Source organism: Penicillium oxalicum, chromosome I (genome assembly GCF_001723175.1).
Source record: "Penicillium oxalicum strain HP7-1 chromosome I, whole genome shotgun sequence".
Lineage (NCBI taxonomy): Eukaryota > Fungi > Ascomycota > Eurotiomycetes > Eurotiales > Aspergillaceae > Penicillium > Penicillium oxalicum.
This window is the reverse complement of record NC_064650.1, coordinates 896,612-920,891: the sequence shown is the minus strand read 5'-3', so window position 1 is coordinate 920,891 and position 24,280 is coordinate 896,612. Positions and strand designations below refer to the sequence as shown.

Genomic DNA, 24,280 nt, shown 5'->3' with positions numbered 1-24,280 from the left:
CGTTAATCTGCTCCATCCAAACGAACATTCGACCAAGCGCCGCATTTTAGACGAGGGGCACAACCCTTAGTTGATCGACCATGGCTGGCAGGGGTCCCAGTCCACTCCGGCGCCTAATCAAGACCGAGAAAAGAGAAAATTACGAAGTTTATCAAAGGATGACGAGCGCTTGCTTTACTTCTTGTCACCCCAAAGACCCACCACGCCCATGGTGAAGGCAATCCCAGTGAGCCAGGTACGAACGCGTTGCAGGCGACGCTCCTGCTTCATTTCCAACCGAACGCTCTCACCATTGACGTCGTCCTCGGACTCAACAACGACGAGATCTTCTTCCTTCTTTGCAGCAACATTGCCGCCGAGTGACAGACAAGTAGTATCGTAGATGGTACTGTAAAACCAGTTCTTCAGGCCGAGGTGACGGTTGGCAAAAATATCCACACCGTAGGCGCCAGCGGTAGACACGACGCACATCCAGATCAGGAACGGGTGCTGTCGGCGGGGTGGTGATACAAAGTATGCGAATAGAAGACACGTGTTGGCCAGACTGGAGAATCGCAAGGCCTGCTTGCGACTGAGGCGCTTGACTTCATTGAGGCAGCGGGCAGCGGTGCTGGATTTGGGTAGGAGTTGGAGGGCGGGAATGGTGATACTCGCAGTGGAGTAAGAGAGACCCTAGATTGTGGTATGGCATCTGATTAGCATCCGGCTGTGACAAGAGATAGAAGGCTCATGGTGAAAGTTTCTCTTACAGTCAGTAGGCCAAGCGACACGGTGCCGACGAACTTGGAGACCGTGATGGGGCAGGCCATGACGTCAATGGGAGACTCTTGTGTCAAATTCCGAGAGCAGAGTGAGCTGGATACAGAGCACACAGACTCAAGGGCCTGGCGATGGCTTGTCGTGGTCGGTGGCTAGACAGCGGTGAGTTGGAGTTAATGAAAGAGCAGTGTAGTGGATGTGGCTCGGTCGAGGTTATGGTGCTGGTGGTGACGTGCACGCGTCATCCAATCAATGGCGTTAGATCCAAGTACAGGCAACCAGGATCTTACTTTCCTTTACATCGCACCTTGTAGCTCGAGAAGCAGGGATTCTGGGACTTCAAAACAAAGAAATTTCTGCGAATTTTCTTGGAAAGGGTATCGGGAACTGCTTATCGGGGTTTAAATCAGCGTGATTATGGCGCCTGCATTTGAATTGATTTGGAAGCTTCGAATTGCATTGATTTTCCAACGCTCCGCAACTGGTCCTTTGTGTAGATGGTACAACTTGGTGACTGGGTCCTTCAGGAGAATCCGCGGGAAGGCAATCGGCGGCAGGATCGATTCCGGTAGTGCATAATTCGTCTTCCGGCAGGATTCCGACATGTGTTCGCCCTTGACCGAGTTCACTTACCACCATACTGACCATTTTTCCGGCAGGGAGCTGCCGGCTTGAATTCAAACTGGGTGGATAACTCTTCCCTGCCGACCGAGCCGAGGCTTAAGTCCTCAACGGCGTGGGGAACAGGCAACGGGGAAAGTTAACCTCCGCATCGTCCACGAAACCACCAGCTCGCCCGTCGATCCAGACCTTGCCTTTGAACCTTTAAAAAACCTACGCAACGCTCACCCATACATTATCTTTCAACTCGCTTCTTGCTACTTCTCACCATGTCTCTCGCGAAGACAGATTATATGAGCGATACCTGGAAAGACGGTATCTTTGGTAAAGACACCTTTGATTCAGTACAGCAATTCCATCTGCCACGGTATGACTGACGCCTCTCATCAGCCAACAAGGTTGTCTTTTGCACAGGAGGTGCAGGAACTATTTGCAGTGCCCAAGTGCGTGCTCTAGTTCATCTTGGTGCCAATGCCTGCATCATCGGTCGCAATGTCGAAAAGACCGAACGTGCAGCCAAAGATATTGCCACGGCACGCTCCGGAGCCAAGGTCATCGGCATCGGTGCTGTTGATGTTCGCAAGTACGATGACCTGAAGAAGGCAGTTGATCGCTGTGTGAAAGAGCTCGGTGGCATTGACTTTGTGATGTATGATTGTCCTGCAAGACGTCGGTTTGACACCGCTGGTTTCATGCTAACATGGGGCTCCCCGTAGTGCTGGCGCTGCGGGCAACTTTCTTGCCTCGATCGAGCAGCTTTCAGTGAACGCATTCAAGTCAGTCATGGATATTGACGTGATCGGCTCTTATAACACGCTGAAGGCCACTCTACCTCACCTGATCGAGTCCGGCGGCAAGCATCGCATTGATTCAGAGACCCGTGAGTTGCCCCGAAATCCAGGGACCTAATTCTATTCCATCGGCACCGGGCTCTAACAGATTGGGATAGTCAAGCCAGCCCCTGGTGGTACGGGTGGTAGAATCATCTTCGTCAGTGCCACCCTTCACTATCGGGGCACACCGTTCCAGGCACACGTTTCCGTCGCCAAGGCTGGTATCGACGCTCTGTCTAATACCGTTGCCATCGAGTATGGACCTCGGGGCATGACTTCAAACATTATTGCTCCCGGTCCTATCGGTTCCACAGAGGTGAGACCCCACTCGGAAGATTGCAAAAACATGGGACAGCCAGACGCTAACAAGATTACCAGGGCTTGGACCGTCTCCTCCCATCTGATACCAAGGCGGCCTACACCAAGGCACAGCCGCTGGGTCGTGTTGGACACGTTCGTGATATTGCCGACGCGACCATCTACCTCTTCTCCGATACTGGCAGTTATGTCACAGGACAGACTTTGGTTGGTAAGTGATCTGAGATGCATCACTGAGATCAGACTATACGTCAAGTGGCAATGAAATGTACACTAACATATCCAAAGTGGATGGTGCCAGCTGGCGGATGTCCGCTGGTTCGGCGGGCAACGGCAAGGTCCAATACCCCGACATCCTTCTCTCTGGTCAAGAAATTGCCAACGTGACGGGCAAGAAGGCGAGCTCAAAGCTTTGAGCGTATCTTTTGCCAGTTCGTGCGATCATTGTCAAGTGATTTTGAAGGTTGCGCTTGCTTTTGCACTAGGGATGTTGTCTGCACCTGTAGATTCTCGAGCTTTATAGAGTAATCTTTTCGAAAATGGCAAATTTGATACCCAGTGATTTATTTATATTCGTGTACTCATATCAGCGACGAATTGAACGAAGTAACCTTCTGGGCTCCAGATATATCTTGGGTTCCATGGAAGAGGCCCCAGACTAGGTTACGGGCCGTTAGGTCCACGTCCATTTGCACGAGGGGACTAGTCGAGGATAGCCCGTCTTGATTGTAAACTGATCAGATACGGTGCTTCACATTTGCAGTGATCAGGCTTTACTCATAGACCTATTTCTCTTGCATATGACAAGGCCAAGAAAGATGGACACAGAACTACCCGACGTGATGTATCTCAAGCTCATTGGGAACCTTTCGTGGCCAGTTCAAGCCTTCTTGGGAAACATTATTTATAGAAAAGGGCTGGGCAATCTGCATGGTCAGGTATCTGACATCGAATTTCATAACCGACTAGCTGAGCTTGTATCACCGTGAAATCTGGAACACCCTCAAAAAGCGGCTGAGCACGATAAAGATTGAGCGCTTAGAGGGTGAGACCAACCCCTTCTTGATGCGTGGCGACAAGTGCCCTATGAGGGCAGAGGTTGACTTTTTCGGATCTATCTCACCAAATATCTTTTGCGTGGCATTAATCTTCTATCAAATGAACAGGGGGCCTAATGTGTACAGGGCACCGGAGTCGAGAGAAATGCCACAAAGGCTGCAGTGCCATGATAGAATACGCTGACCGAGTTTCTATAGAAATTTCACAATTTGAGTTGAGCCTGTCCGCATGGACTTCAGGACTTCTAATTGGCGGTTTGTCTTCGATAACATACAAGAAATGTTATTCATGGCAGACTTCTTGATTACGCAGTGTCTGGGCAGTGTATAGCAAGCAATTCATTGTCTGTATCCATTGCGTCAATCGTCGTCTACGAGAAGCTTTATCTGATTCTATAGAGTACTACATACTATTCGAACTAGGCTGGTATATTCTTTGTTGAAGTTGAGAATAATTAGCAATATCTTTGAAGTGGTCGATTGTCAAAGGGCTTCAAACAAAGCAGAGTAGTATTCGGCGTTCCTTTACGAACAATGGCATTGAAACAAAGAGCCATAGGGCTCGAGGATCCATGTTACTATTTCCATCAATTTCCCGTTTCAAGTGCCGTGATGCTGAAAAGCGATAAGAGACGACTAAAACTATCTACAATCAGGACATCTCTTGAATTCATATAAACATTGGGCGCTCTTTACAGACGGATCAAATTTGATTTTCGAAAAGACTGCTCGTCGAAGGCATCTTCAAGTCGTCACTGGGTGCTTCGTCCATGCCTCCCTTGACTATACCATGCATTCCTCACAGAACGACAAGACAAAGCGCAGCAAGCGAGCTGATGCTCTAAAAGCACAGCAGACTCTCAATCTTTTGAGACAAATACCGCGCTTGGAAATCCAGCAATCGCTTGACAACCAAGCAGCCCAGTGTGATGCCGCAAACATATTAGCCAACAAATTAAAATGGCAGAACGATGATCTGATCGCTCGGCTGGACGAAGCTGAGATGGTCATAGCCAAAACGGAGACACGCGCATATGAAGCCGAGAAAAAGGCCGCCAATTTACAGCAAGCCTTATCACAGTCGGCAATTGCTGCCGAGCGCAACGAATATTTCATAGGGCTGATGGCTACAGAGAATGAAAAGTTGAAAGGAGCCAACGCTAGAATTACAGCGAGGGCGGCTTCCAAAGAGAAAGATTTCGATCTGGAAGTGGAGATGCTAGTACAACGAGCGCAGCTCTTAGAGGAATCTCTCACGGCTGGGTTTCAAGCTGTTGAAACATACAGTGCATTCTTCCAACAGAACTACGATGATTGGAATGAGCTCGTCAACACCCTCGAGAACTACAGGCGCCAAGAGAACGAACGAGCTACAAGCCTCTGGAAAATGACATCGGAGTTCAACACTACAGTAGAGAATTTCCACGACGAGTGCAACGAGCTGATTCGAGATTTAGGGGCTCGTATCGATCACCGCAAGGACGCCACACTAGTCGACAGTGATTTTGGCGAAGACAGCCAGAGTGACACCGGAGGTGAGTACCATTCCTCGGGTGGGGATGATTATCGCCTCCTTTCACAAGAAATCTCCGAGACGGATTTCGAAACCATTTGTGACTCAGCCTATGAGAGTGTACCGCCAGAAGAGAATCGATCCGACTTCGGCCGGACCAAAAGTCACAGCGAGGCCATGGATAAATCAGATACAAACTTGACCTCACCGATCCCACCGGCACCGCCAATACCAGAGACTCAGGGCGGCCTCACTCTGTCCCAGCTCGATGATTCTGGTGATATTATGTCTTTTAAATCCGACAGCGGTGCTGAGGAGTGTGGTTCGAACTCCATACCGAGTCAACAGGTGCCCTCCGCGGACGACCCCCTCATTCGCAACTCAGAGGACGACGAATTTGTTGACACATCAATGCGGCTGGAACACAATGTCACTACATCACTGCAGGCGCTTGCCGGCGGTGCGTCCGCCGCAAGAGGGAGACCACGGTCACTGTCTGTTGGTGATCTGCCCCGATCTTTTACAAGATCGGCCACCGCGCTGGACCAGATGCCTGGCTCATGGCCTCAGGAAATTGTATCTCACGGTGATACCATTTCTGTTTCCTCTTTCCCAAGCAGGGATTTCGCGTCCTGGGCTTTGAAAGTGCTCACAAACATTATTCTCCCCGTGGTATCGAGGTTCTTGAACATAGTCAATCCTGCAAATACTATCTGGATCGTGTACGCAGCTTTGCTTTATTTAGGGCTGTGGCGAGCCTTCAAGGACCAGTGGGAATTGAAGCAGTGGGAACGCGCTAACGAAGCATATTTCGCCCAGCGTCTACGCAATCAATACGCGTCTCCTCCCGGGTGGATTGAGACCATAGGATTCGAGATTTCAAAATGGCTCGAATTTGACCGTTCTTCACTCGGTTAGACTGGGATAAATGAATTGACAGACCATGAATTTTGAGGCGTAAGGAGGCAAGGACGCTCTGACAATCTTCGAATGAAGGCTATCTGAAAGCCCGGAGGTTTGGAGGAGAGAAGAGGAAAGCCCGGGAAGAGGAAGGAAATCCCTGTGGGCACACGATTTCTAATGTCTGGATCTGAACCAACTATCTCAAATAGCGGCGACACTCTATCACGAAACCATTTTGCTAGCCTAAACCCAGTCCGTGAAAACTGATGGTCTTCCAGAAAAATCCCCATTTGAGGATGCGAGTGTCCATGCACACATATGAGCGAAGCATCTCGGAAATTATTCACAATGTTTCTTCGACGGGAGACCAATTCGCCTTGAATGATGAATGGAGAATGACCATTAAGGGTTCAATCCGAACTAATCAAAAATTAGGACAAAATTTCCCGTTTTGCAGTCAGAAAGAGGAAAATTTCATCACCGAAAAGTTACAAAACCATGTACATCCCGTCATGTGCTGAACTGGAGGCAATTTCTATGGCTTCTAATGAGATTCTCAAAAAATACTTGCATTCTGCGACGGCAGAATTGCCGACCTTCAATCAGAGGGTCTACATGCATCATTGATCTCTGTGTGGAAGTACCCTCCTTGAGGTTATTGTACTACCAAAGTTAGTCTTCCTCGGGGTTCCTTAATAGAATCATGTGACTTCTTTTATAACAGCGTCAGGATATCGACTTCGTTATAAGTATTCAAGGAGCTCCTAACCCCAAGCAGTTAAGAGTCAAACTGCTTCCTGCCATGCTTGTAAGTTCCTCTCAACGGCAAGCTCCGCGATTCTTTTACAAGAATGGGAACTTCAGATCGATATTGATCGGCCTTGCCCCTGTCTGGTGGGTATGTGTACGTATCGTCATCAGAGGAGGTTATCCCAATACGTAGGTAGTATCAATACATAGTAATGGAAGACCTCCTGCAATGACAACCTCCCTACATATGCATGTCAATTCCGCTGGAGTCCATGAATTTATATCCCAGAGAAGGAAAAGCCCTATCAAATAACAGCTTAAATGCTATCGAAACACCCTCATCAAAAAATAGTCCGTTAAGCCCGAGTACCTCGAGTTCAATCTAGCAAGGGCCAAGTCAGGCGTAGGTTGATTTCTTTCGGAATGCTTTAACCTCACAATAGCGGGTATGGCCGCAAGATTAGGTGAGAATAGGATCACCGTAAGTATTCATGATACAGCCCGCCACGAGGTACATAAATACGGGATGTTTTGATTCACGTCTGGACTAATGCACTGATCACTTTTCTTTCGGCCTTTGATTCCAAGAGGATCTTTCAGAGTCAATGGCTCCGGCCATACAGTAGGATGATAGGATCCCATTCCAGGCAGTCTTCAAGATAGTACCATAGCCCCTTATGTAGTACAAGGCGAGGCGCCCCGACTATGCCGGTTATTACAATACAAGTGCACAGCCTCTTGTTTTCAGGTTGCGTAATATTCAGATCACAAGCATAGCCAATCACGACGGTTGCCACGCAGGAGGCTAACGTCACCCTCCTCCACTCTGGGACGTCTTTGATAGGGCCAGGCCACGCTTATCCTCCTTCATAGACTGCGACTTGTCACGATCAATCTCCACTCTTCATCCGCCCCCTCTCTGCTACTGCTACATAGTCTACGCCGCCCTCAACGCTTCTTCATCATCCATATTAGTATAGAGGCAGACTTTGCTCTGACTTTCAACTCTTGGGAAACTTTTCAAATTTCTTGCGAGTCATCGCCAGCTTGACCCCTCACTATGTTGGCGCGCTCTCTCCTGCTGGGTAGCGCTGCTGCCTTGAGTGCGAGTGCCATGTTGGTAGTTCCGGACATGGAGCCTCAAATGGAGGCAGTTGAAAATGGATTCGTTAAAATCCATCCGTTACTCTTGGCTGACGCTCATAATGCAATGGTCAACCTTCCGTGCCAGGAATGTCCTTTCCGTGAAGTTGACCATGAGGGCGTTGCTACTTGGGCTCGGGGTAAATCCCCTTCGCTGGTATGTATGAATCTTCTCGATTGGTAGGTGGGCGTGGAGGGACGCATCAGTAGGATCTCAGCTGACGAGAAATTCTTGCTAGATGTTGGAATTCACCGTCGAAGACAGTCTCTTGCTGGCCAACGGACGGCAGATCTTCCCTCCGGTCAATCCTGGCCCTCTTCGCGCTAGTCAGCAACTTGAAGATGGACAGGTCTCGGAACCAATGATAGTCGGCTACGCCTTGGAGATGATGCCCATGGAAACGACAGATAAGAGTGTTGGAATGGATCTCTACGATGTGCGACTGACTATTCTTGACCTTGAAAGACACCCTATTGCGGTGGACACGGTGGCCATCAAGCTCGTCCAAGACTCTGCTGGTGAGCTTTATATCGCGAAGACCGAAATTGAGAAGACCAAGCCATCTTCCAATGAACTCTCGTGGGAGAAGTGTGATGGTAAGGCCACATGTCTTCGCGAGCTTGCAATCGGCCGTGTGCGGGGTCTCCTCGCGGCTGCCAAAGATCGCGTTGCTGCTGCTGCTGCTGGCAAGCCCGGCCGAAAAGGCTGTCACGGAAAGCATCGCCCCACGGAGGAGATGGCCGCTTGGTCTAAATTCGAGAAGGGACATCACAACGGTGGTCATCATCACCACCACCACCCCCATTCACATGGTGCTCTTGCGCGAACCAGCAGGCGAATTGTTCACTTTATTATCATTCCGGCCCTGGTCGGAATCCTGGCCGGTGTTGCAGCAAGCGCTATCGGTATGCTTATTGGCCAAGCTGTCATCTTCGTTTGGCGGCGATACCGGTGCAGCAGCCCCCAAGAGACTCGGACATCTTGGGAGCACGGTGAGTCTTGCGAAAAGCAAGGCCTTATTGAGGACAACCTGGAAATTTCGGAGGAGGAAGCTCTCCCTCAGTATACCGAATCGGCGTCTACCCGCAACTCCATTGACAAAAACTAAGTTGTCTTGACTTTCCGTGCCTCTATTTCCTGTCTTTGCGAAAATTTGAGAATCTCAACGACACTTCTCAGACAGACTGGAGGCTAGCCACTGCCACTGCCGTTGCGTTTTCATACAGATTGATACCAGATTACTCTTTCCATGCCTTGGAGTTGAATTCCTTCACCTGACCTCAAAACTTTCTTTTTTCCAATTGAGCACAGATCGTAATAAGTAATTCACAGCAATCATAAATTTCTTTCAATGAAAGATCCAAACTGTAATTTTTGATGTTTCACATATTAATCGGGTGGTCCCAAATTAGTAAACACGTCACTGAGCACATGCGCCAGTAGATCGGTTTATCGAGCTGTAAGGCTGAAAGTCATGTGATAAGCTATCCTCCACCACCCCTCTTACTATCGGTCCGACAATAACAGCCATCTCCACGGCTTGGAGTTTGATGCTGCAGTTAAAGGGATGCATACTGACAAGTACCAATAAGTACGAACGTATCATGAACCAAGACCCTTGTTTGAAACACCACCGCGGGCTGCTTTCGTAGCACCGTACGCCAAACGCCAATCCGTGTCATCATAACGCCCCCAGCTCCGTCGTTCCTACAGACCTAGCTCCGCCGTCCCGACATCACCAAGCAGCCGCAAGGACCCGCCGGTTTTGTGGTTGTCTTTAACATAACTTTGCCCATTATGATGTCTATTTCGTCCTTCGTTCAGAAGGCTTCGTCGCTGATTGATTCGGCGAATTTCGCCATTCCTTCGCTCTCGTCAAACGACAGCAGTCCCTCCAAAGCTGCCCTCTTTCGTCAGCAGTTTCGTCTTCCCGACTCGCAAAATCCATTGCAAGAGATTACAGCCGAGTTGATCCTCCCGCTACCTGCCAATTCTTCTTCAGAGCCCGTGGATGGATCTCGCCGCGTCGACCGGCCAGGAAATCGCTACACCGGGCGTTTGCATCTGAGCGAGCGTTTCATTTGCTTTTCAACACAAGCGACTAGCTTCTTGCCATCGTCAACCTCGAGCGCGTCAACGAGTTGGACTGGACAGACACATGGAACAGGGCCCTCCGGCAACGGCTTCACCCTGCCACTCTCCTCGATCAGAAGGGTTGAAAGACTGCACAGCGCTCGGGAAGTGTTCTCCCTGGCATTGACTACCTGGAATGGCATGCTCAATAAGACACAAGAGCCCAACTTCTCCCCCCAACGGTTGATACTACAACTTATCGGAAGCAGACAAGCATGCGAAAAATTTTGTGACTGCCTAAAGAAGGGCCTGCGGGAGGGTATGAAAGAGGTCGATAATTTGCGAAGCGTCGTCTCAGATTGTTACTCGGAATATTTGCTTTCTGGGACGAAAGCGAAAGATGCCGCGGACGGCGAAGGTCGTCAGCCGCCTGATGCTGGGCTTGGCATGTTGTTCCGATATCCGGGGGACGCCCGGAAGCTGCGCGACCGTAGCAAGATGAGGCTTTGGGGGGAATACTTCCGAGGTAAGCTTCTCTTTGGGCTCCAGGATACCTTTGACAGGGCAAATGCTCATGAACGCTCGAACAGAAAATGGAAGGAATGCTACGCTTGTACGACAACCAACGTTTCATAAACTCATCCGAGTTGGCTTGCCCAACCGTCTGCGAGGGGAGATATGGGAATTGACATCTGGGTCTATGTTCCTACGCATACGGTCGCCCAAGCTTTATGAAGAAACACTCACCAAATTCGACGGTCAAGAATCTTTAGCTATTGATGAAATTGAAAAAGACTTGAATCGCAGCCTGCCAGAATACCCAGGCTTTCAGAGTGAAGAGGGCATCGGCCGCTTACGGCGAGTCTTAACGGCATATAGCTGGACCAATGCTGAAGTTGGCTATTGCCAGGCCATGAACATTGTGGTCGCTGCACTGCTGATGTATGTTGCGAACGCTCATTACCATAGCTTGCAGTCGCTAACGATAGCAGATACATGTCCGAGGCCCAGGCTTTCTTTCTCCTCTCCGTTCTTTGCGATCGCCTTCTCCCAGGCTACTACTCGACGACAATGTATGGGACGTTACTTGATCAAAAAGTCTTTGAGTCTCTGGTAGAAAAAACAATGCCCGTTCTTTGGGAACATCTCACCAAGTCTGACGTTCAACTTTCCGTTGTCTCTCTGCCCTGGTTCCTCTCCCTATACATCAACTCGATGCCTCTTGTCTTCGCTTTCAGGGTTCTTGATGTCTTCTTCTTGGAGGGACCCAAAGTGCTGTTCCAAGTCGGCCTTGCCATTCTTCGCATCAACGGCGAGGAGCTACTGGATATCCAAGACGATGGGTCTTTCATCTCCGTTTTGAAGTCTTATTTCTCCCGCCTCGATGAGTCGGCGCACCCAAGATCAGAGAATCCAAAATTGCGCGCCATTACCCGATTTCAAGAATTGATGGTGGTCGCTTTCAAAGAATTCTCTGGCATTACACACAGTACCGTCACCGAACAGCGCGAGAAGCACAAGGACGCAGTACTCAACAATATCGAAAGTTTCGCCAAGCGCACTTCAATACGCAACCTTGGTCCTGAAAGTAAGCGCCTGAGCGTCGACGACTTGGGTACTATCTATGATAGGTTCTACGAAATTCTTTATCAGTGGCAACAACAACAGAAACTTGCGGAGGAGGAGCGCCAACGCAATGAGAAGAAAAGGTCTCAGCGACAATCTGTTCTTGGGCCACCAGTGGACAGACAGATCGGACGTGTGGGCTTGGGACCTAGCCCTACTCACATGAATTACGATGCTTTCCGGGACTTTATGGCTGCGACTTCGAAATGGGCCGCATCTGATTCTCCTGCTCCGTCGAGGCAGGACTCGTCGAAATCAGGCAGCATGAGAGGCAACACAAAGGCTTTATTATGGGCTAATAGACGTCAAGCTGCCGACCATGAGTTCTTGCAACGGTTGTACCGCAAGTGGGCGACTGACCCCGAGGAAGGGTTGAGCCTGCAAAACGTCGTCAACGGCTTAGCCCGTTTGAAGGGTGCTCCAGACATCATGAACAATATCAATTACTTCTTCGATCTCTACGATGATTCTGGCAATGGGCAGGTCGACCGTGAAGGCATTCTCAAAATGTCAGAGGCGCTGCTGTTCCTGTCTCGCCGAGGATTTGAGGGTACTATCACAGCCACTTCTTCGTTGGAGGACGTCAACAGTTCTCGAGCCAACGATCAAGCTGAACAAAACAGATTGACGACCGACGAGAAGTTCCTTGGCAGTGTAAGCGCCTTTATTCGTCGATGTTTTGAGTATGCCGATCCCAGTCATGCGGACAATCAAAGAGCTGCCTTCCCGGCGGACACTGAGCAAATGACGGAGAAGCTTGATGCTTTTGCAATCGGGGATGATGATGATGATGAGGAAGACGAAGGAGAAGAGGATCTTATCGATATCAATCACGATGGCGAGTCAAAGGCCACGCAGGCGCAAGCGACCACCCCCAAGTCTCCTCAAACAATTCAACAACGCCGACCACTCTCTGAGTCTGCAAATCCAGCTCTGGACCCAAATAACCCGCTACACATTACTCTCCCCACATTCCGAATGGTCGTCTTAGCTGATGAGCTTCTGGAACAATTCTTCGAGTCCTACTTCCCACAATCCTTCCATCTCTCTGACCATCCACACCCCGCATCCGTTGCTGCATCGTCATCTCTTTCTTCCAACTTGACCACATTCTCTAATATCGGCCGTCCCTCACCTCCTGTTGGCGCAGGCGTCTCAGTTGCGGGCGCATCGGGCGGCATCGTACCACCTGGAAAGGGTCTTCGTGGTGTTCTCGACAACATCGTCACCGATGGCATTCGCATGGCAGCAGAGGTCAAGAAGCGCATGGACGAGGCGCAGCGTGACCTCGAACGGAACGCTTTGAGCCACCGTGATGAAGATGACGACGAGGATGATGAGGAAGATTATCCTTCCCATCAAGGCGCGTCTGCCGCTGTCATGGCTGGTGGTATCTCCAGTTGGGGTGCCGGCGCATATGGTCCAGATCCCGAACGCCGTAGCGTCCGTGATGCAGATCGTGACCTCCTAGAAGGAGCCGAGGCCGATGTCATCAGCATCCGTCCTACCAAAGACGAAAGATCGAGTGGAGATAGTCATGGTGCACGGCCGCCGGTCGCTCAGGACACAGAAGTCGTAAGTAAGGTTGTGGAGTTTGAAAGTTAGTCATAAATCGGATGCCGTCTTGTGACATTGTTCTTTGTCCACAGTCAACCGCTTGCCCTGTGTGGGGTTTCTTTCCACTAAGTTTAATGTTGCCTGACGATTCTGATCCTTGGCGATGTACAATTATACCAAATTTCCATTGTACTTGCGTTCGGGAAAAATCTATGCCAGACAACTTAGTAGATCCAAACCCAATTTCGTACTGGAAACAAGTAGATGGCGGCATTCTTCATGGGCTCATGAGTATTCCGAATGGAGATGTCAACCACGATTGACATGCTGCTCGCTGCTCTTTACGATTCAGTGACCACTTTCCAATCTTCACTATTGAGTCTCTGGCCATGTCAACTACGAGACTTCTACGTTGCGGAACCGAATTAGAGGACCGCGAGGTATTTCATGAAAAATTGCTCAATCATTGGGCTCATTAAAAGGAAAATGAGTTGGGTATGTACATCAAAGCAGGAGAAATCCATGTAGTTGCAATCAAGTATAAACAGAAATTGTGACTTGGCGATTATCAAAGCGCCATACCTGGCTCCTCGGCTCCCTGAGACAAGATTGAGGAGGAAGAGAGGTGAGGAACAAGCAGGCCGTTGTCAAATGAAGAGAGACAAGAGCCAAGCAAACAGCCGAAATATAAAAAGGAGAGGCTGCCAAAAAAAAGGCGCTTGCCCCGCGGCACAAGGAAAGATAGTCCATGGACGCGATGAAGAGGCTTTACTCCTTTTGGCCCTCATTTTCGATCAACTCGAGTACTATTTGACTGCGCTCGAACTGAGGATGTTGCATGCATATCTTCACGGTGTTTCCCGGAGTTGTAGAAATGCCGTCCGCGGTTGCAGAGAAGCCGTCCATATTTTCTGCGTTGGCTGACTCAATCGAGCCAGGTACCTTGCTGCCGTCATCCAGACAGACCACATTGTGGCCAGGAATGACTTGTCTCAGACGCCCGTTCATGGCGTTACGAACTTCAACAAAGTCATCATTGAACAGAATGAGGAATTTCCCGTACAGACAGGCAGTGTGTGCGCTGCCCACAAACTCCATGACCACGCTTCGCGATACGTCACCATGCTTGTTGACATATACTGCACATTCCTGGTACGCAACCAGGAACTCGCTCTTGCTAAGTCGGAACATGCCCAGAGGTCTAAGATCCTTGATACGCTGCGCAATGCTGTGGAGTGTGTCTGTAGCATCCACAATCGCGGAGCGGAAATCAGGTACTGACCAGGACTGTTTCTTGTCGAGTGTGAGAACCTCAATGCCGCGCTGAGTGGAGATTGCGAGAGAAGAATGGAACATGTTAATTCCGTAAGACTCGGCCGGGATATAAAACTCATCATATTCCCGGAAGAACTCGGTTTGTGAACGACGAGATTGGAAAAAGCCAGGTTTGTTCGAAGCTGATTTCTGAAGGATAGGCTCCAGAACCTTGAAAGTAGACGAAAGACCGTCGCGTTTCTTGTACAAGACCAAATAACGGTCTTTCATCCGGCCTGCAGCGAAAAAGCCAACCTCACGGTTACCCGAGAGCTTCTGGGGAGCTCTGCGGGCAGAATCCTTTGACTTTGACGGAACGCCGCTAGCAGGGCAAACTACATCGAGATGATATGCAATCAGTGAGCGATCTGCAATCAGCAAGAAAAGATTGAAGTCCTCGAAAACAGCGATCTGCGTCACACGCATGATGGGGATAGCCTAGGATAAAAAGTTAGCGAAAATGACAATCCAGGCAAGAGAAGCTGAAAATTTACCCGATGCCATCCTCGCGGGTTACTGAGATCAGACATGTACACGCCAAAGTCAGTGCCGATCGCACACATCATCCTCCCAGGTGGTTGTTGAAATACGGTGGCGCAATTGACTGCAGTCCTGCCCACAGGCGGAGGTCTGCCTTCGCCCTCGTATTTCTTCTCAACCTCCACAATGGCCCGATGAAGGGGCGTACCCTTGATCATGACACTCTTGGATCCGTGCGATTGATCTGAGTAAGCAAACGCAGTATCAGCAAGAACCCGTAACCTAAAAGGCTCGGCATTTTGTGAAAATAAAGCAGCAGCATGCTTGGTCTTCGCCTCGATGATCTTCTGGCACCACTCAAGACGACTGTTCGCCGAGAACGCATAGAGTGTGTAAGTGCCAGTCTTTCCGAGGTGCTTGATTCTGAAAGGGTATAGAATTTTGTCATCCTTGGAATCGAGAGAAACTCCTCCGCCGTTGGCAGCTGCGCCCCCTGGGTTGTTCGCAGGAATCGCGGCACCCTGGGCCGGAGTGATAGTTGCCACTCCACGGACGGATGATTTGACAACGGGATCGTCATTGGTACTTTCAAGCGCCAGCAGGTCCATTGGAATAGGCAATTTGGACACGTCGTAACGCTCATACTTGCCGCTTCTTGCGTCTCTTGCGGTAAATGATTTGGCCAGAACGAAGTAGTGATCGAACAAAATCGCATGAGTGTCGACCAGGAATCGAGTCCTCGTGCCTGGGCGCTGTAGGTCACCCCGAAACACAATCTCACGGCCAAGATGGTCAAGATGCAATTCAACTTCTTTCTTCATCTCCGGGCGAAGTTGCAGTTTGCCCGCAAGATCCATCAAATCGGTTTTCCTGCTCTGCTCGCCTACTTTGTTATCACATTCCAACGCCACAACCTTGATTTCCTCGATTGCGTGAGCCAGGTTGGTCTTCTCCTCGGAGTCTTTGACCATATTCTTGTGAACAGTCGCGAGCAGAAGTGTGTAACGTTGAATCCGAGTAATCGGAGCTTTCAAGAAGGTATCCCAGCTCAATCGATTGGACAGTTTATGCTCCCGAACCTGATTTAAGAAGACCCTAAACTGAGGGTTCCGTTCTAACTCACGGCGTACAAAGTGATTGGCGTGGGGAAAGGTTGCAGCATAATCAATATAGACGTTCTTCGCTTTGCGGATCCATTCACGGAAGATATCGCTGAAGCCAGCGATGAACGGCCCTTGCTCTTTCTGGCGATACTTTAGTTGAGCCAGAAGGAAGTCTTCATTCACTTTCTTCACAGCATCCACTTTACCAAACACCTCAGTCAGGAATTTCTCGAGTCGCTTGGCTGGGATGATGGGAGGGTTCATGTGGGCTAGCTGATCCCGGTACAGCTCCCGTAGAACATCAAGCTGGCCAATATAGGCGTCTTCCGTCGTGACAATCTCGTGCAGATTGTTTTGACGATCAATCTCCTTTTTGGGATAAGACTCCCAGACTTCCTTTGGCACCTTGTAGAATGTCACCCAGTCTTCGACCTTCTTTTGGGGTGCCATCATCTGGGTTTTGAGATTGACTTTCTTCAGAGTGCGCATACAGTGGTGAGAGTAACAGCGGCCCTGCATGTCGGTATCCTGAATATGCATCTCCTGTTCGTGAAGCCTGGATGAATAGCATCCTGTTCCTGTGATTTGGAATAGAACACCAGAGATTTGGCCATGCCCGAATTTGACCCACTCCTCGTCCTTCACAAGTGCCTCCTCTTTGAGCATGTTCAGGACAACTCGTGCCGCTAGAGTTTCGGCATCTGCGATATTCATCGTTGGGACCTTGTGAGTGAACAGGGCAACAATTGCATCCACAATAGCGTGTTGACGCAGATCTGTTTCATCCTGGCTGAGATCCTTGATCCAGGAAAGAACAGCACTCAAAGCCCACGGCTCCGTACATTTCTTGAATTGCTCCGTAGATAGTTTCGAGGGATTGAACTTCTTGCGTCGAGCTGCGGGGATCGCAGGAAGATCCAGCGGCGTTGGAGCCACCGTATCAGCTGGGTCAATCCGAGGGAGTTCCTTGTTCTGCAGATGCCAAAGGTATTCCTGCTGTTGTTTGTACTTGGCGCGGTCCGCATCGGTCTTTGACCTGATAGGGGCATCAGTACGTGGACCACTGGGAGCGGATAAAGATGACGACCGCGGAACTTGAGATGGATGAAGCAACTGCTCTCCATACGAGTTCACGGGTGTCGCGATGGAAGAGGGGTATCTGTACTGATCATGTTCCTCGGTCTGGTCCTGCTCTGGGGGTCGGTATGTGCCTGCAGGCATCAAGTGGCTGTAAAGGTCCGTCTCTCTGGCTGGCTCGACCGGGGCGGGGGGAAGCGGTCGCATGCCAGGGTGAAAGTTTAGCTCCGCAGGAGCATCATTATACGGACTATCATCCCCTGATTGGTATCCGGCTTGTTGCTGCTCATACGGACTTTCGGCATCTTCCCCATAGTCAAAGCTCATTCGACGGCCGTAATGCCCTGGTGCGGATAGTCCGCCCGTACCTAGCGCATCAACTCGTGCATTTGATGCGAAGTTATGCAGGCGATTGGCATATTCATAAGCAATCGCTGGGTGTTCGTAACCGTCGTCATACTTGCCATATTCCTCGTTAGAAGGATCGGAGCTCCTAAACGAGCCATGATTATGACCGAGAGTCCCGCCCGTCTCGCGCCCCGCATATTCCTCAGGGTTGTAAAGAGGCTCGTCTCCATAGTGTAAGTTGCCTCCATGGCCACCTTCGTACAAAGCCAAATCGTAGCCCGCAAACTCGTCGTTGTCAGAATACGCACGTGGAGACGGCCCACGTGAGAATGTCGCTTTTGGAGACGAGTCCTGAGGCGACGGGCCGGGGCCCGATGCTTGTGAGCCAAATGAGCGAGCACTCATGGCAGAAGCATTTGTTAAGCGTCGACGGCGACCTTTCATTCTCTCTCGCTCCTGCCGCGCTTGCTCTTCTTCCTCCGCCATCCGTAGCATCGCAAGGCCCGTTTCCGCCTCGGCGTCGCTGTCAGCACTATAGGCGGAGTAGTTGATTTGCACTTCGGAGACATTGTTGTTTGTGTGTGTATGTTGCTCATCCGGCGTGAGACTTGCACTGGGGCTCTCACTGTGTAATGCTGTTCTCGAGCTGTGTCGCCGAGCGAAGGTGGCTTGAGTGTCCATCACCGCTGTTTCAAGCTCTCTCATCATCTCATCATTGTGTACGTGACCCGCGGGCGGTCCGTCCGGTGGCTTAATCCAGTCAGGCTCAATATCCACTGGAGGGCCAGGCAATGGTCGCGCTTGTGGGTGTCGATTCAAGGTCTCCGTCCGTCGCGGAGGGATCGTGGGCAGGTCGGGAAGCATCGGAGGCGTTGGAAGTGTACGTGCAGATGCTGAATAAGGAATGCTGGGGCGATTTCCATACGTCCCGCCTCCTTGGAATTGATGAGCCGGGGGTCGTGGCGGGTGCTCATCATAGGCATTGCCATTCACAGATGCGCTGCCTGGCGAATACGACGGCTCAGAACCGAAACCAGCGGCGACGGGGAATGAGGGCCGCGAAGCAGACGAAGGGATGAATGTGACAGAGTGGGAATTTGCAGTGGTATAATTGTTTATAGTAGGTGAAGGCATTGCCTGGTAAATCGTAGACCCAGGGATGGATGTCGACCGGCCAGGAGACGTCGGAGACGGACCATATCCCGAGGCTCGACTGCCGTATGGGTGGTCTGCTCCACGGGGAGGGGGCATTGGCGGCTGTTGATACTGCGACGGGTGCCCATAGGACTGGGGTGTCGACGGCGGTTGAGCATAGTGCGCGGCCTCACTCGGTCGACGGGCAAGGATGGGCGAGCTCAGACTCGCAACCGCAGACTGCTGGTACGCCGCTGGATTGTAAGGTTGATGATTGGAAGCGTTGTTTGTATACGACCCATTACTGGCAGAACTTGGATAATGGGGCGGCTTATAGCTCAGGTTTGGCTGCGTTTGCGATTGCGGGAGGCCATATTGCTGGGGATTATAGGCCGGCTGGGTTGAAGAATAGTGGGTTTCATAGCCAGCAGAGCCCGTTTGCGAGGAAGCGCGAATGGGCGATGCATGAGATTGCTCCGATGGTGCGCGCGAATACACTAGCGACTCGTGATCATCTTCAGAGCCCCCTGGCGCAACTGGATAACCTCCGTAACCTCCGTGCCCCCCGCTGCGGTCATATCCACCGACTTGCACCAAGTATCTCGCATTTGGGTCGATCGGTTGCGCGCTTCGTGCCCGTGGCGATGTGAGCAACTGCGAGTCATCACCAGCGTTGTAGCTAGGCACCCGCCTCGGTAACTGTTGGGCTTGGGGAGGATTCTGGTACGAGGCATAGCTGTCGTAACGACCGGTCGCAGGCTGGAGGGATGCTGGGTGGCTGCCAGACTGGCCGTGGTATGTCCGATACTCATTTGAATCCGCCATTGTAAGATCAGACTCAGGATCACCACCAGGCCTCACACTCGAAGTTGGTGGACGTTACCGTCGTCAGGCAATCTGAGACTTGCACGGTGTCGGCGCGCCTAGCGGAAGGATGAACCTGGTACTCTGGCCGACATGGACATCGACCGATGTGGAATCGCTGTCTCAGCCTCACGAGGCTAAGCGGGGACACGGCCGAGTTATTGAGGAATCGTTGGGTCGCTGGGTCACAGCGGCGCGCGGTGCGCATACCCCGAGCAATTAGGGTCGATGTGGAAGAGAAAGAGGGGCGGAGCCTCGCGAATCAGGCAGGACAGAATTGAGCGTAAATGGAGAAATGCGGGAAGCGGACCTGACGTCGAGAGAGTCAAGAGTTCAATCTGCACTCTCCGCTTTCCAGACTGAGTGAGTTTGGTAAGTTTGTGGGAGAGTGGGTGAGTGGGATCGGAACTTTGTACAATGTACAGTACCATAGTGGCTCGTGGACTACAGGGCTGCACCTTGCTGCTCAATTCTGACAACCGGAGGCTTGAGCTGCAGCCTAAAATGGAGAGATCCGGGGCGATGGTTGCTGACCACATGCAGTCCAGCTTCTAATCGTTCCAGTTCTTAGCCCATCCACCAGGCAGTACTACTACCTGTGGCTCCGGGAGTCCACTTACTCCTACTTAAGTCTCAAGCGTTTAGTACAATTAGCAGTACCGTACCTAATTTTCTGTCGGTCGGCAGTCCAAAGATAGCCACTCTCCACTCTTCCCATCTTGGCCATACAGGGAGGATACTCCGTAGTCAACGGCCTGCTTGAATTTCTTTTGAAGATAAGATAAGATAAGGGAAGCTGTCAAACTCTGGCATGGATGTGTATTTTACTTTTTTTTCTCAATTTTTTTCATCGTTGAAGGCGGCTGCAAAATGATTTTGCCGAGGGTAAGGAGCACCAAACATACTCTCGGGCGGCGCATACCACGTTTAGTCTATACATATGCCACACCCAGACTAGATCAATTCATCTGACAACAACTTTCACGCATTGTATTCTACCTACCAGTTTCTACCTAACAGTTGTCAGCTTGCGGGCATGTTTCTTCGGTAAAGTTCACATTATGTGGTAGTGCATGGGAAAACGTTGGGATCAGTGTCCACTTTGCTTCCCTCCCAAGTTAAAGAAGGGTAGATAGTAGTTGATGGTTCCTGGAACAAATTCTGTCCGGGCTTCCGGGTAATGAGTAAACACTAAACACAGTGCAAGGCCTGTATGATCCATGTGAATGAAGGACTCGAGGACAGCCAAGCTGGAGATTGACCTCATTAAACATGTGTAAAATCAGGAATTGTTAAAGCTCATGATCTACCTATCTGGGTGGGTATCTCAACACTGCCTAGGAAGACCAAAAAAAATATGCAACCTTATGCGATTGCATCTTATTGTGGTAGAACGTGATTGAGCATGAATTCCCCACGAGCCATTGCCCAAATGAATCTTGCTGCAATAAAACAAGCCAAAGAAGAACAGGGTTAAGCGAACAAATGATGGCCCAATTGCTGGACCAAGATCGCATTTGAGCTGTTCTCGAGAAGGAAGCTCACATGTCACTATTGCTTTGAGCATATGCTTGCTCGCTGATCCGGTGACATCTTCGGCGGTGAAGAAGATCCCAGCAGGTTGTTTGGTTGGAGCTGGCCTCAGGCGCTTCATGGACATATCGCCACTTCAAGCAGGCGGTAGAGATATGCTGAACCCTCGAGTCAAACCCGTGGTTCAGCCCTAGCACGTGATGTACGGAGCCCTTGCCACCAACCGCACTGGAGCTTGAGATTCCCGCACGGCCCCTTCATACACAACGCGCCACAGTCCACTTCCCGTGCTGCTAGCATTCTTCATTGGTTCTCTCCGTGAATTTTATCAAAACCAGTCTGGATCATCACGAGGATCCACTTGCCCTGCAGATCCCTGGTAAGCGCTCATGTATGTTGCCGTCGACCTGGTTGACTGCCGTTAGAAGAGTGGTGTTCTAGCCAGTGGTGATCAATGAGCGAGGTGCAGATCTTTGATGAGGAGCTAACATCATCTCGTGCTTTGAGGTCTCCAAACAATATGGACAGCGACACGATGAAAGAATCCCCTCGGCGCCTTGATATCATGAAGGACGAGCAGATGAACCCAGAAGCAGGTAAATTTTGATGTCATCTGTGGAGGCCCGAAATGAGCACTGATGATCATCTTAAGCACCACGTTTGTCCCGCAAAAGAGCACGGGCAGACTCGGTCTTGCAGCCAGTCTCTGATGATGATCTGAACAAGGGTTCAGTTCCGACCGAAGATCGTCGAGGAAATCCGCCAATCTGGGCCAATGTGAGTAATTTCCAACGATGAAGCCATGCATGTTTCATTCTGCCATTTACCATGACTTTTGCTGCGTGGGTGGGTATAACAAGGTGATTGACAAGGCTTCTAGACCCGACAGCAAGTTGTGGATGCAATCGATTGGTACCGTAGCATGCAAGGGGGTGTGGCGCACTCTAACAAACGATGCACCGGATTTCTTGTTGACGGAGATAACGGTGGTCGCTCTGTGATGACGGATGAGGCGATAATCACTCGCGTGTAAGGATAGACAGATATCACGTCCTTGGAAGCTCTGATGACTGATTGATTATAGCGGTGGTGGAAGCACCAAGGATGGTGAAGGAAATCTCAGTCTCAAAAAGGACCAGTCTCCCGATGGCGTTATTATTACCGCGGTGATGACAAGCATGCAGGAGCACCAGCCTGTAGGAGTCGTAATCGGTAGGCTGTTCACGTCTCTCAGTTGTGAGATATAGTCTGACTTTGGCGGATTCAGGTTCCAACAACAAGCTCTTGAATATCAAAATCCCTCACCGCTACTGCGTCCTCGACTGGTTCATCATCACTGATGTCTGGTCAGAGAGGATAGGAAAATTTGCTGGGTATCGGTTGCGACTTGAGAAGCTGGATTGGTCGACAAAAGGCTGGTGGACCGGAAGTGATACTCAGAAAAGTCTGCAACCTGGCAACGTGCATGAAGGTTCCGTTCCGAACCCCCCTGTACGCACGTGTGGGGAATGTGGCTTGCCAAGCAAACAGATCTATGCCGAGCCAGGCTGGATGTGTCTTCAACCAACATGCTCACAATTCTGGAAGATCGGGGGTAAGGAGCCTTCTCCCGCGGCACCTTTTGTGTACCACCCTGGCTTCCTGAACAATCGGCTTTCAACGCATCTGGACAGCCACGACCCAGGTGCACTGGCACAAATTTTTGACAGAAATTTGGAGCCTTCACTGGGATCTGCCGATCGTGAGGAATGGAAGGGCATCGTCTGTCCACACTGTCACAAGTGTATCCAGAGAATCACTTGGGACGCCTGGGATTGCTCCAACGATCCAGCACGTGGGCCCAATGAGACCTGCAGCTACCGGGTAGAAAGAAAAATCCGGGAGATTCCGTTGGACTCACTTGTCAGGGGCGTAAAGCCGTATCTTCCAAAGCAGCTCGAGTGCACCATTGCGCCAGCTATCGATAGACTGACTTATGCCCCCTACGAAACCCGGATCTACGAGATCCCTGGTGGCGGCTGGATCACCCACTTTGTCGCCAATGACCAGATCAACGGCCGCCCGAGTGGCCCGAATGACCTGTTTGACCGATTGCAGAAGCTTGACCTCGGTCTCAGGCGATATCCGCTCACCAACTCCCAGGGTAAGAAACTCAGAATATCTTCTCTCACAATTCTCTCAGGTTTCAATTAAACGAAGCTCAACAGGATGCTAATAATCGCCACAGTGCCGGGAACACTCACCTGCCACTTCGCTGTCAACTACGTAGGTTTTGTCTGCTTCACTCTTTGCGGCTGCGTTTGACTGACGAAATCACAGGGCGTTCCTTACAAATACGTTGTCTCGGTAAATTCTAAGGCGTTCAGTGAGGCCCCAACAGAGATTCTCACTGCGTTGGGCCGCCTGTCCTGGGCCACGGAACAGGCCGTGAAGCGAAGTGGAGGTGAGTATCAGCCACCGAATGAGTTGCTGGCACTCGGATACTTCGAGCAGATGAAGATCGGGGTAAGTCTTGCTTGGCTATTACGGTTGATGAGGAACGATTCACTAACATCGGTTTTCAGTTCCATGACGACGGCGAAAAGATCTTGGACCCACGATTGCGACCCTGTCGCTTGGGTCCCGGTCCAGGATGTTCGTCCGCATGAAGGCCAAGTACTACTATGGTATTGGCGACGGTGGTTCGCACACCATAAACGATCCCATACTGCCTGGCTGCCTGAAAGAGCGAGAGCGGCGGGCCCTCAAACCAGATTTCGAGGCCAAAAAGTTAACGCAGCCTGAGTACAAGCAAACGGCTGGCGGCCTTGGTTGGAGGAAAAGGCAAGAAGGAGCCTCCCAAGCTCCTCCGACTCGAGCTCAAGCATGGCGACCTGGTAGTGATGCATGGTGCAGGGTTGCAAAAAGTACTTCGAGGTATGACTACCCTATCTTTAAACCCTGAGATTTCCTTTCACATAATTAACACCAATGAACAGCATTCTGTGCAGCCTGACAACGGCCTACGGTTCGCCTTGACCGCTCGATATATCGAGACGAGCGACAAGGCTGATCTCAAAAAAGGGTCGTTTCGACTGGATCAGCATCAGGTCTATGATGGCCATTAATCTGGTCTGAGACTTTGACTGCCTGAGGCTGCTTGAAGATGAGTAACACCGCACATGCATCATGGGATCATGGCCGATCTTCACCTGGCGGGTTTGGCGTTCTGGTAATGGCATATGAGGCCATTGGGTGGCTTTCTCCTGGTGTTTTCTTTTCTTTCCTTTTTC

At 50.6% G+C, this 24,280-nt stretch overlaps 7 protein-coding genes across 7 annotated transcripts; 5 read left to right on the top strand and 2 right to left on the bottom strand.

The window, feature by feature from the left end:
• Nucleotides 1–174: 174 nt before the first annotated feature.
• Nucleotides 175–809, bottom strand: POX_a00314 (uncharacterized protein; the record flags this gene model as incomplete). The annotated part of the gene is made up of 2 exons (XM_050109259.1): nt 175–672; nt 750–809. 2 exons carry the CDS (start codon nt 807–809, stop codon nt 175–177), a joined length of 558 nt encoding a protein of 185 aa, XP_049973027.1.
• Nucleotides 810–1,649: 840 nt separating this feature from the next.
• POX_a00313 (Peroxisomal 2,4-dienoyl-CoA reductase) lies at nt 1,650–2,947 on the top strand (the record flags this gene model as incomplete). The annotated part of the gene is made up of 6 exons (XM_050109258.1): nt 1,650–1,704; nt 1,771–2,029; nt 2,097–2,260; nt 2,330–2,529; nt 2,592–2,742; nt 2,820–2,947. 6 exons carry the CDS (start codon nt 1,650–1,652, stop codon nt 2,945–2,947), a joined length of 957 nt encoding a protein of 318 aa, XP_049973026.1.
• Nucleotides 2,948–4,379: 1,432 nt separating this feature from the next.
• POX_a00312 (uncharacterized protein) lies at nt 4,380–6,020 on the top strand (the record flags this gene model as incomplete). The annotated part of the gene is made up of 1 exon (XM_050109257.1): nt 4,380–6,020. The coding sequence occupies one exon, from the start codon at nt 4,380–4,382 to the stop codon at nt 6,018–6,020; it is 1,641 nt and encodes a 546-aa protein (XP_049973025.1).
• Nucleotides 6,021–7,815: 1,795 nt separating this feature from the next.
• POX_a00311 (uncharacterized protein) lies at nt 7,816–9,007 on the top strand (the record flags this gene model as incomplete). Its single annotated transcript, XM_050109256.1, has 2 exons — nt 7,816–8,055; nt 8,138–9,007. The coding sequence occupies 2 exons, from the start codon at nt 7,816–7,818 to the stop codon at nt 9,005–9,007; spliced, it is 1,110 nt and encodes a 369-aa protein (XP_049973024.1).
• A 689-nt stretch (nt 9,008–9,696) lies between these two features.
• POX_a00310 (putative GTPase-activating protein) lies at nt 9,697–13,203 on the top strand (the record flags this gene model as incomplete). The annotated part of the gene is made up of 3 exons (XM_050109255.1): nt 9,697–10,498; nt 10,563–10,914; nt 10,965–13,203. The coding sequence occupies 3 exons, from the start codon at nt 9,697–9,699 to the stop codon at nt 13,201–13,203; spliced, it is 3,393 nt and encodes a 1,130-aa protein (XP_049973023.1).
• Nucleotides 13,204–13,923: 720 nt separating this feature from the next.
• Nucleotides 13,924–19,436, bottom strand: POX_a00309 (uncharacterized protein; the record flags this gene model as incomplete). The annotated part of the gene is made up of 2 exons (XM_050109254.1): nt 13,924–14,907; nt 14,964–19,436. 2 exons carry the CDS (start codon nt 19,434–19,436, stop codon nt 13,924–13,926), a joined length of 5,457 nt encoding a protein of 1,818 aa, XP_049973022.1.
• A 2,092-nt stretch (nt 19,437–21,528) lies between these two features.
• On the top strand, nt 21,529–23,656 carry POX_a00308 (uncharacterized protein; the record flags this gene model as incomplete). Its single annotated transcript, XM_050109253.1, has 8 exons — nt 21,529–21,604; nt 21,661–21,785; nt 21,889–22,037; nt 22,093–22,220; nt 22,276–23,151; nt 23,236–23,273; nt 23,328–23,513; nt 23,573–23,656. 8 exons carry the CDS (start codon nt 21,529–21,531, stop codon nt 23,654–23,656), a joined length of 1,662 nt encoding a protein of 553 aa, XP_049973021.1.
• Between the last annotated feature and the right edge of the window lie 624 nt (nt 23,657–24,280).